The 11,222-nt window shown below is 56.5% G+C and overlaps 1 protein-coding gene across 1 annotated transcript; it reads right to left on the bottom strand.

Moving 5' to 3' along the window:
• Positions 1-1,375: 1,375 nt before the first annotated feature.
• On the bottom strand, positions 1,376-10,965 carry LOC138066192 (maestro heat-like repeat-containing protein family member 2B). The gene is made up of 12 exons (XM_068933835.1): positions 10,896-10,965; positions 7,103-7,225; positions 6,642-6,721; positions 6,132-6,267; positions 5,914-6,006; positions 5,320-5,424; positions 4,834-4,957; positions 3,984-4,087; positions 3,155-3,307; positions 2,314-2,468; positions 1,892-1,970; positions 1,376-1,573 (listed from the first exon to the last, which is right to left on the bottom strand). The coding sequence occupies exons 1-12, from the start codon at positions 10,929-10,931 to the stop codon at positions 1,376-1,378; spliced, it is 1,386 nt and encodes a 461-aa protein (XP_068789936.1). The 5' UTR covers positions 10,932-10,965.
• Between the last annotated feature and the right edge of the window lie 257 nt (positions 10,966-11,222).

Raw genomic sequence — 11,222 nt, 5'->3', positions numbered from 1 at the left:
TGTGTCATGATCAGAACTAAAGAAGCTCAGCCACTTTCTGAGGTGCTTCTTAACTTGGTCTAAGCCCCACAGAATGAGAAGCAAAGTACCCCCTGCAAGCACGCTTCATAATCCGGAAGGGTGCCAAGCTAACAGGAAACTGGCATGGTCATCTGCTTTGATGCCCTCAAGCTCACGGAACACATAGAGGGAAAAAAAACAAACCAGAAACCTTGGCTTCTCTGATGCTAGAACCTGAGCTTTCTCCTAATCATCATTTGGAAGGAATTACCAGCAGACGCGAGTCAGCATCTCTTTGCGCTGACCCCTGAGGATCACGTGCCTTACCAGAACACCACTGCATGCAAAAGATGCACGCTGAGGTGGCCCGGCTTGGGGAAATGGAAAGCAACGGGCAAGAATGACTGTTCGGTAGCTGCATGACTGCTTGTGGGCCCCTTGCACAGAGCAGTAGTGGAAGAGGAGGCCCCGCCCAGCCTGCGAGGGACACCCAGTCAGGCAAGGCCAAGAAGCACTTTGTTCTCTGCCGTTCACATGAGCAAAGGCTCTCAGGGTTCACCAAAGAGCCAGCACCCCAAGCTGCCTTTGAAAAGCTTTTCTGGCCCTCGTCTGGCCACAGAGAAACGTGCTTCTGGCTCCCTATGGAAACCGTTATTCTGCCCCCTGGCTCGTCTCAGCTGAAGTCCAGGCAGCTGTCTCAAGTCATGTCTGGGCAGGCAGACATGTTCCTGCTCCCATCAGACTACAATAAAAGACCCGCTGCGTTGCAACCCCAGCTTTTCCTGGGCGGTACCACACAAGGTTCTGTTGACGCTAGCTCCCCGCAAGCTGACTTTTCCAGAAGAATACTGAGCTCGTGCTAGGGCACAAAAGACACCTGTCAGCCTTTTGAAGAAAGGGCAGAAAAGCCCGATGAGAGCCAAGAGCGAGGAGCTAGAGGTAGACATAGACACCTACTGGCAAAAGCCCCATTTTTCCCATGGGGAGGGCGATTAACCTTTGCAACAGTCGCCAAGACAAAAGGGGGTGTCTGGGAAGCAACTCTCAGCACCTTGCAGGTTCTTTGTGAAAGAGAGGCTTGAGGCAAACACAGGCTTTGCTGATCAGCAGGGAGGGAAAGCAGTGGCATTCTGAAGTCCAGGCTATGCGGGCTGGAGGGCACACTAGAGAAGCCCATGGTGCCAAGTAGGCACCGCCTTTGCACCTAGCAGCCTACGTTTCTCCAGGAGAGGAACGGAGGTGAGAACCAGCATAACAATCTGTCCCAGCAACGAGGAAAGAGGGCAGAGCAAAGAGTTCCCACCGGGCCAAGAACAAACATGACCTGGTGATGCGAGCGAAAGCCAGCCCCCTCCATCTCTGCCCGTTGTGCTCATCACCTGCAAGGACAGCTGTCTTCTGCACGTGCCACAAAGACCGGCTCCTCTGGGACTCTTCCTGGGGACGAAGGCATCTGCTTGCCCAGAGTGTCACTGATCTGCTTCAGCAGCAGCAGAAATAACCATGGAAGGAAGAGTGATGCAGTTTCCCAGGTCTGCAGGGCGGACACCAGCTCAAAGATGGCACAGGTTACCTACGAAGAAATGCCATCACCAACAAGCGGCTGGAAAGAAGAGCTTTCCCCACCACTTGCCCTGCCCGCCTGCCTCCTGCCTGCAATTCCCAGTCTGCATCTCTGGCTTCTGCCACAACCTTGCAGATGGGCAACAGCAAGCTCTGGTGGCTCCTCCCAGGGATAACAAGGAGACGGACTTTAGCAAAGCACACGGGGAGGCTTCTCCACGTGGCTTTGCAGGTGCCTGTGTAACAAGACGGTGCCCTACCCCTCGCTTGCACTCAACAGCATCCTTGGCCAAAGAGGGGGCAGAACTGTGCCTGTCACTTGACGTACCGTGAGAGGTTCCAGGGCAGCCTCATTGTTCGTCACCGCATGCTCAGCGCAGGTGGTGGTGGCTTCTGCACTCTCTAGCCTGTGCATGAGTAACTGGAGCACTTGAATCACAGGGAGGCCTCTCCCTAGAGTCCTCCACACCGCCACTGTATCACTGCAAGTGGAAGAGCTCGATCCCTTGTGCTCGATCCCTTGTGCTCGATCCCTTGTGCTCTTGCACCTAGAGCCCCTCCAAGGCAGCTAAAACACTACCGCTGGCCAGCGTGGAGCTTTAGCAGCCAAGGCAAATCTGCAAGCACGGGATCTGGCAACAGCCTCGCTTTTCAGGGAGAAAAGCAGCCTGCTTCTTAACAGAATCTCCTGCAGCCAGGCTGTGGCATCTCTGGGTTCCTGCAGTGGAAGGAGAGGGGAGCGGCACCCACCTGTCCATTGGCAGGCGTCTCTGCAGGAGGCTGTTGGTCACTGCCTCTGGGTGATAGCAGGCCAGGACAGAGACGGCATGCAAGAGAAACTCTTTGAGGTAGTCCTGCTGGCAAGCTGGCAGATGGTCGTAAATGACTGACAGGACTTCTGGCACCTGGATGGAACAAGGCAAGAACAGGGGCAGGACGAGAGCTGAGCCCCCACAACTAGACACACGCATCACCACTGGGCAACACCTTCTCAGGAAAGTAAGGCAACCTTGTGGGCAGGCAGCCTTGTGGGTAACACACAAACAGGGTCCGGCAGAGCACAGAGAACCAGAGACACAAAGGGCAAACTCAGAGAGGCCCTGGAACTGCGGACCAGTGAAGAAAGACCAAGGAAGCAGACTGCGTTAGCCATCGTATCCCAAAACCCAAGCAGAGCCAGGGCTGAAGAGGGGGACCCCCCCCCATCATCTGCACCCTCTCCTCCCCACAGGTGACCCTGAGACACCAGCGACCCTCTGCAAGAGGGTCGCAGAGGGGCAGCGGGGAGCAGAGCAGAACACCAGAGAAGGGGGAGGAGGTACAAGAAATGGGTGTCCTTCAGGTTTTCTCCATCGTGAGACTGTATCAGGAACAGCTGGAGACCTTGCACTAGAAGCGTTTGGATCGCTGGAATCAGACTGAGAGTAGCTCGTGGGTTAGGTTGCCAGGACTTCAGCTAGGCAACTTCAGCAAGACGTTCTCGGCTCTGCACGCACGCTGCCTTTCTGCAGCCCACACCAGCTCCGCAAGGTGCAGCGCAGCAGCCCACTGCCCGAGTCCAAAGGGCAAAGATGAGCAGAGGGTGTTCTACCTCCGGGAGTATTTCTCTTCCACGTTGCTCCAGAAAGATGAGCATCCAGTGTCCTGCTGCCCTGGCACAAGTGGGGCTGAAGGACAGCATGCTGCCCAGGACAGCCTTCAGAAAGTCTCTCACCTGCTCCGAGGGAAAGGCTTGGCATACAACCTGCAGGAGAGAAGGCAGAACGCGGAGAAACACCCTCAGAAGTCTGCTTGCGCTCTTGCAAAGCAAGGGCAAGAGAACTTGAGCAGCTCCTCAGGTAGGCTGCTAGCTAACTGGGAAGGCTGCAAGCAGCTGCTTCTTTGGAGTTAGGCAGCCCATAGATTTGGAAGGCTCTTGCGTTAGGTTGTTTGCTTGCATGCACAACGTATGTTCTTGCAAAGAGCTCCAACAGAACACGGAAGGCAGAAGCTGTATGGAAGAGTTCATGAAGACGTTGAGCATGCTGATTTCCCTCCAGGGTACATCATGTGAGACATCGGGCTTGCCTAACAAGACTTGCAAGCAAAAACATGTTAAAATAAAGAGAAATCCCTCAGGCTGAGGAGCTTCCCTGCTTCACCTGCTTCACTTTGACTCCCTTTGTCCACAGCGTTTGAGTGGGGACGGATGACAACGAAACACGCCCACACCCGTGCATGCACACACAGAGGCACACAGAGAGTGACAGAAAGCCTTCCCCAGTGGCAAAACCAGAGACTGCTACGCTTCAGAACAAGAGAGGCCCCGCTGCCAGAGGCCACCCTGAAACTGGAGAGAGAGCTTGGAAGTCCAGAGGAGACTGGAGTGGAGTGGAGCTTAGTCAGCAGGTAGCCGCAGCCCTGTCTTTGGAGTCAGTAACCTTGGCGATTTGGGAAGAAGTCTTCAGCAGAGAATCCACATCCGTGGCACTTAGCTCCTCACGGAAGTGCTTCACCTCCTCTTTCTTCATGTGCATGGCCTCGCCTGAAAGAAACACAGGGGGAAAGGATAGGCACATGTTCTGGAACTGAGCCTCCAGTCGAGAGACATTGATCAAGGAACACCCAACTGGCGGCAGCGAAGTCCGCGGGTGACGTGCAGGGCCCTTCTGAACTCTGGCAGCAGCACTTCACGAGCGGGGCCATGGGATTCGGGTGTGTGCCAGTGAGGACAAACACCCTGCCTTTCCGACAGCACTTTCCCGAGTGTGCCTGCTGTCCTCAGCTAGAGGCCTTGCTGTTCCCAGCATCTCCAGCCCATCTTCTAGCACAGGGCACTCTGGTCTCTGAGAGGCAGGAAATTCTCCACAGCTTGCGCAGTGTGGGCAGGTGATGCTGACCAAAGCTCACCAGAGAAGCCCAGGAGCCTAGCTCCCTTCTAAGCAATTGCTCAGCTGGGATCGCTGCTTGTAGAGCCAGAAAGTGCTGCTTCTGTTCCTTATTTCCTTCCGTAGACCCAAGTGTGGAAGGGCCCTCGTTGCCCACAGGAACTGGGAAGGCCCCTGGCGCGGTGTTCCCCAAAGAGCTTCCCCAGGCCTCCCTTGTCGGACAGCCAAGAGGAGAAAAACTACCAAGGTCTGCATGCAAGAAACTAGGGCAGTCTGCTGTCTGCTGCTAGTCCTCTCTTGTGGCCATGGAGCGCCGTCCCTGCACGTCGCCTCCGCTGCTAGACAGGGAAGAGCGAGAAGAGCAGCCCGAAGGAACAGGGCAGGGAATGACTGTTCTTCTCACCTTGTGTAGAGAGAAGGCAGCTGACGCAGTCGACTGCCCACTGGCGGGATGTGACCAGGGAGTCACAGCTGAGAGGCCCCAGCACTGCAATCAGGGAGCCAAGCTGCGCACAAGTGCTTTCTCCCTAGTAGAAATCAAAGGAAGACAAAAGTGCCCAGGCTGCAGGAGCGGCCCTTCAACCTTCTGCTTCTGGCGCTGACTGCTGGCCCCGAGCTGGGCATCCGGAGCACTAGAAGCTCAGCTCCATCCTCCTGGGAGATTACCAACCCCGAGCGCAGCCTCGAGCAAAACTCCGTGCCGGGGAAGCGGGAGGGGGTGAGGAGGAATGCCGTGTTTGTGGCAGATGGGCGCTGAGGCTAGGGCAGAACTGCAGAGAAGACCTGCCTTGCCAAGTCTGCCCTCGAGACTTGCCAAGTCTCCCCTAGAGACTCCGGCCGCACCCACAGAAGCTTCCAGAGGGTTCTGGGAAGAGGGGGCAATACTCACAGCGTCCACAGATCTCTCAGCATAAGCCTTTGTGAGCTGAGTGCAGACCTGCAGGGCCCTCTCTCTCTCCCATTCTTTCTCCGAATGGAGCCAGGCCTCCAGGAGCTGTTGGAAGACCACAGCTACATCAGACTAGGTATCTTTCAAACACACGCACAGAGGCCTTTGCAATCTCCTGCCGTTTCTGGCAGCTTCCCCAAGGAACCACCTGAAGGATACGTTGGCCTCCGTGGGAATTCATCCCCAGTGTGAGGCGTCCAGCCGCTGAAGACTTGCTCTATTATTGCATCCGCTTGCAGCCAGCATTCACTCATCAGCAAAGATTGGGAGTGCCCTTGCATCTGTCCGCCAGGGCCATCTTGCTCCCATCAGGCAGCAGCTGCCATTGCAAAGCGCCCTGACAACAAGCAGCACGACTCCTACAGCCACCGTGGGACCTAGCTTGCTTTACCTCCCAGGAGGACTTGCATGGGTTGCACCCTGTTCTCAGAAATCTCCCTTCCTCTCATGACCCCCTCAAGCAGGAGGCCCTCCATCTGTGGCACGCCTCCTGGCCAGAGAGCAGAGTTTCCCTTTCGGCTCTTTACTACTCACGTGGAAGGTTTCCTTGAGCCAGGATGAGGTGAGGCCTTCCTCAAGACTTGCCACGAGCTGACCGAGAGCTCCCAGGGATTGTCTGTAGAGAGACTGAAAGCAGGAGGGAAGGAGTGACAGGTGAAATCCCAGCGGGGCCTCCAAACTCAGCCGGAGAGGCTGTCCGAATTCAGGGCAGCGCTGAAGACTCAGGGCAGCAGACGGGGACTGACAGGTACCTCTCCGTGCTGAGTATCCTTTGCTGCCTCCCCTTCCTCTCTGGTCCGCTCAAGAGGAGGCAGGGGAAATAGGCTTTGGAAGCACGCGTGAAGGAGATGACAGTTTTCCTCCTGGGTCAGAGATGGCTTGATCTTGCTGGCAGAAGCCAAAAGGAAGACAATTCAGAAAGGAGACCTTCCACTGCTTGCCAGAGGGGGGCCAAAGGCAGCTAGCGTTCCGCTGAAGCTGCAGCCCCAAAGCCCGACGCTGCGGCCCCTTGAGAGGGAGCGCTTCCACCAGCTCCCATGCATTCTTGCCTCACTCGCAGGCGGCAGGAAAACATCAGCCTCCCAGGGAGCGGAGAGCTGGGAGCTCCCTTCCCTCAGCCAGCCAGCCTGCCTGCCTGCCACATCTGAACCACTCGCTCCTGTGGCAGCTCCTGACCCCACACTCAGGTCAACCAAGAAACTTCAGGCCCCTCCCCTGCAGCACGCAGAGGAACACCCAACACACAGGAGGAAGGGCCCTACCTCAAATGCTCAAGCGCAAGAATCGCCTTGCAACAAACAGGAGAAGGCACAGAACCCACGGGCTCCTGCTTCACCAAGTCCTGCAGTTCACAGAGAGACAAGGACATAGCGGTCAGCGGGTAGGAAAGAAGAGGGCCCTCCCTCTGCAAGACAAACAGCCTCTTCTTCCACACTTGCGACAAGCACAGACAGAGCTTCACGCAGACAGCTCCCCCAACTCTCTCCTAAAGGACCACTTTGCAGCTCCAGAGAGAACAGGGCCATTGCTCTTGCCGGGGACTGCCCACAAGGTGGCAGCACAGAAGGGTCCCAGCACGCTGGGCACTAGGCTTAGGAAGCGCCCAACTTTGCCCATGCTCTTTCACAGCCAACAGAGAATAGTGCCTCTCTGAGGAAAGCCATCTCGTTGCGCAAACAGCAGCTCTTTGGCGGGACAGTCTCCCTCGCGCCGTGTCACTCACCAGCAGAAGCTCCAGCAGCACCCTTTTGGAAGAGAAATGAAAGTTCTCCTCGTTGCTGACCCCTTGAATGGCCGAGCTGACCTCTGTGACGCTCTGGATGAGGGCCAGCTTGAGCTCTGAGTCCTGAGGACGAGGAGAGAAAAAGAAGGCAACAAAGATGAGGAGCTGCTCAAAGGACCAAAGATTAACGTGAAGGCCAAAGGAGGATTAACCCGGGGCCAAAGCTGTCCCAAAAATGCTGCACAGGGAAGAAGCGGCATCCTCCAGAAGCCTACAGGACCTTAGTTCGGGTTCCATTTCAGAGGGAGGAGCTCTCCCCTCGGGTCCTGGGAGCAAGCGGCCTCCCGGAAAGCAGGAAGGCGCTCTCCCCACCTTCCTCCCCAAAAGACGGAGCTCCCTTACAATGAGCACTGTGAGCTGCTACCTGAGAGCTGCTTTGGTACTGGCACAGGATGTTCTCCACGATGACCGTCTCGACTCGGGAACAAAGCAGCCTTTTGGGAGCATGCAGAGCTATCCGGCTGAAAGCCAGCATGACCGCAGCACACGCCTTGCCTCTTTTCTCCTTTTGCTGCTCCTGGACAATTGGAACGGCCATGAGGAAGCAGTCCAAGCTCCTTGTTTTACCTCAGCCTTCCCATTTGCTTCTCGTTGAGAAACTGCCTCCAAACCAGGATGAGCTTGTCACGGCCACCCACACTTCCCCCAGCGTTTCCCACGGGAATTCCTCAAAGCCTGCCTGAACTCTCTGGGGAAGAGAGCTGGTCTCCCTCACGCCAGCTGGAGCTCTTTGGCAGAGGAGGGCTCCAGTGCACAACCTCCTTCATTGACATCGCCGCGAGTCTGAGCGCTGCCCATTGACCCGTCCTCATTCCCATTTGCCAGCCACGTGGCAGCAGCCACTGGCTGTTGCTGCCACCGCTGGGGAGCTTGCAGCCAGGGCTCGGTACACGCGCTCCTTCCTCAAGGTGCCTGAAGCACCAGAACTCCAGGGTGCAGGCTTCCGGCAGGTCTTAGCCCAGCAAACAGAGCCAAGACAAGCTGGAAAACCGACTGCCCTTACCTCCCGGAAGGTGAGCGCCCTAGAAAATGTCCTTTTCTGCCCAGCCACATCAAACTCTTGCACTGCTCTCAAGGCAAGATCCAGGTGGCTCTCAGCACAACACGCTAGCACAGAGAGCGGTCCCTGCAACACAGGGAAAAGCGCGCGTCAGTTGCCATCCCACCCGTTCATCCCTTGCCAGCTGCAGTGGCCAAGCAGAGGAGATGATTGCCTGAGGCAAGCCCCAAGTCAAGGCCCACCAGGCTGCCAAGTCCGGCAAGGAGGCCCAAGCTCCCCGGGCAAGACTGCAGAAAGCCGCGAGAGGAAGAGAACGCCCACCTCTCTCTCAGAAGGTTCCGACCAATTGATCCCTTCCAAATAGCTCTGCATCTGCTCTCGCACATAGCTGACATTCTGAGAGGCTGCCAGTGCTGTTCCCACAGCCTTATACAGGAAGCTCTGCAAGAGAAGAGGCCAGCAGCCCTGTCATTGCTGGAGAAGCGGGGCACTCGGGTACCACTCCACCTCAAGGGCCCAGAGACAGTCAAGCATCCACGTTACAGAAACAGCCCGTTCTGTAGCCCACTCCAGTGACCCCAGCTCTATTTGGAGAACCTCCAAGAAATAATAATAAAGCTGTTCTGGAGGGCAGAGAGTCGGAAGCGGTGACAAGAGACTGTACTGAAAAGAGCACGTCTTCGGTCATAGGCCAGTGAGAGGAGCAGCCTGTGGCTCTGCCACCACACCTCGCAGAGCCGAGAAGTAGAGACAAAGGCCTAGCAGAGAACCAACCTTCTCCTTGGAAAGACGGGGATACTTGGCCAGCTGCTGAGTTAACTCAAGGCTGATCCAGGCCTCATTCCCTATTGACTCCAGAGAGGTTCTCAGGAGCTATGGAGAAAACCAAAAGGGAAGCAAATGTGCCTCAGGTGTTGTCAAGGCCTTTTGCACATTCCAAGCTGACAAGAAGTTCTCTGGGGACAGCTAGCACTGCGGATAATCCATCTTCCCTGCCCACCCCCTTTATTGTGCCCCGTGCTCCTCTTGCAACACGGCCCCCAAGATTCCCCTGGCTCTCAGGAAACTATAGGCAAAGAGGCAGTGGCCCTGTCAGGACAACAGGCCCAAGTCCGGGGAGAGCACAGGCATGCCCGAAACCTCACAGCTACGCCTCCCCCTCATCTCTCTTCCTGATCTCTGAGAACCAAAGATCAGCTTGGAACTTGAGGGAAAACTCAGAAGACTTGCGGGGGGGGGGGGGGGGTGATTTCCCTCCTTGCCTGACACCCTCCAGATGCCCCCCCTTTCTGCTTATCTCGTGTCAATCTCCGGGCCCCACTCAGGTAGGCCAGAAAGTCAACAAGATATTTCCTCTTTCCTTAAGAGGTCACAGAATAACGCTGTACCTTCAGCAGAAGGCACTCCCATTCTGCATAGTCCAGGGAGCTCTCATCTTTGCCTGCAAAGCAAGAGGACGCAGCAACAGGTCAACTGGATTTGAGTGAGCCCAAGAGAAGAGTCCCAGTGTCGCCTTTGCAAGCAAAACTCCCCAGAGGCCCAGGCTCCCAGCTACCAGAGCGTCCCTACTATGTCAGAGCTAGAAGACACCCTATGCCCCTTCTGTGTGAACCCAAAGGCGTAGGGCATGTCCCACTGCCTTTTCTTCCAAGGCCACTGCATCAAACCTAGACAATACTGACCACTTGCCGTGCCCGCTGCTTCACAGCAGCTGCCACAACAGTTCAGAACACAGCACGACTGCATGCACTACACGCAAGGCACACTTTCTGCAGAACGACCCAATGGTATCTGTAAAATGACGGCCTTTTAGGCCGTGCTATCAAGCTACTGCGAGAGGAGTTTTGGAAGGGGCCTTCCCAAACCAGCCTGCGTTTATGGTTTGAAAGAACTGCTGCTGCTGCTTCTGCCGCCAAGGTGGACTCCACTGGAGACTGTGAACTTGCCAAGAGAGGGCAGTGTCACAAAAGCTCCAGGCGGGGGAACGTGATCCCTCCCAAACACTAGCCAAGCAAGGATGGGCGGATGCTGCCAGAGCCTGCCTTTGGGACGCAACCAGCGAGGCTAAAGCCCAGCCAGGGGTCAGCCGATCTCAGGGGCACTCCTTCCCTCAGCTGCCAGTTCCAGCTCCCTGGCACTGGAAGGCAGGCCAAACAAGAAGGCTTGAAGACACTCAAGGTCTCTGTTCTCCTCAGTCACCCTGGGGAGCTGCCTTTCCCTTCCCCTCCTGGCTTCTTCACAGCCATCCCTTCCCAGCGGACACTTTACCTTCCAGGTACTGCAGCAGGGAAGGGATCTGCACCATCCAGGGAATGCCTACCGCTCTGTGAATCTGCCTGCGAAGGGCCTGCAGCAGCTGCAGGGCAGCAACTCCACGGCCACCTCCTCCATAATAACTAGACGAGGGAAGCAGAGGGAATTAGAGCTCCAGCCTGCCAGAGGAACAGCAGTTTGTCTGAGAAAGAAGGCGGGCTCCGCTCGTGCCGTGGCAGGCAGCACACAGCAGAGTTGCTTCTCTTTTTGCACTGCCCCCCTGAGGAAGGCAGCATCCTTGCTACTCGAGAGATTCACGCTGGGACTCCCCAGGTGCTCCCTGGAGGGCAAGACGCCCTCCGGCAGGCTTGTTCCTCCGTGGGGGCTGCGGGCACCTGCCTTGAAAGCAGTCTCCATCCTGAGCTCTGCCCCTGCCCTGGCTCAGAAAAACTCTGCTCCACGGGGTCCCCAACTACTCACCAGGAGGCGTAGCAGCAGAGCCTGGGGAGTTGGCATTGTGGCTGGAAAGTAAAGCAAAATGCTCTGTTTCAGCGGGCCAAGTCCCACACATGACCTTCACCCGTCCACCCCGGGCAAGGGGGGGCTGATCATGTGCTGATAATTTGCCTTCCCTCAGCTCTTCCCATCTCAGGGTATCCCCGTGATTAACGGACTGAAAGGAAGGTAAGTCCCCAGCAGCGCCAGGAAGGAGTCCTCCGTTTTACAGGGAGAACGCTGAGGAATGAAGAGCAAGGCATTTCCTCCGGGGCACAGAGGAAATACAGGGCAGGGCTCCCTGCCCCCTAG

The sequence above is a fragment of the Struthio camelus genome, chromosome 1 (genome assembly GCF_040807025.1).
Source record: "Struthio camelus isolate bStrCam1 chromosome 1, bStrCam1.hap1, whole genome shotgun sequence".
Classification (NCBI taxonomy): domain Eukaryota; kingdom Metazoa; phylum Chordata; class Aves; order Struthioniformes; family Struthionidae; genus Struthio; species Struthio camelus.
The sequence above is the reverse complement of the archived record's forward strand: the minus strand, read 5'-3'. Positions and strand labels throughout refer to the sequence as shown.

Bases quoted from the DNA above. Each gene is read 5' to 3' on its own strand.
- LOC138066192 (XM_068933835.1), bottom strand. From the start codon at position 10,931: ATGCCAACTCCCCAGGCTCTGCTGCTACGCCTCCTG. The intron at 7,226-10,895 runs GTGAGTAGTTGG...CCTCGTCCTCAG, and splicing joins CTCTGCTGCTACGCCTCCTG to GACTCAGAGCTCAAGCTGGC. The intron at 6,268-6,641 runs GTAGGGCCCTTC...GGCTTCTGCCAG, and splicing joins CTTGCGCTTGAGCATTTGAG to CAAGATCAAGCCATCTCTGA.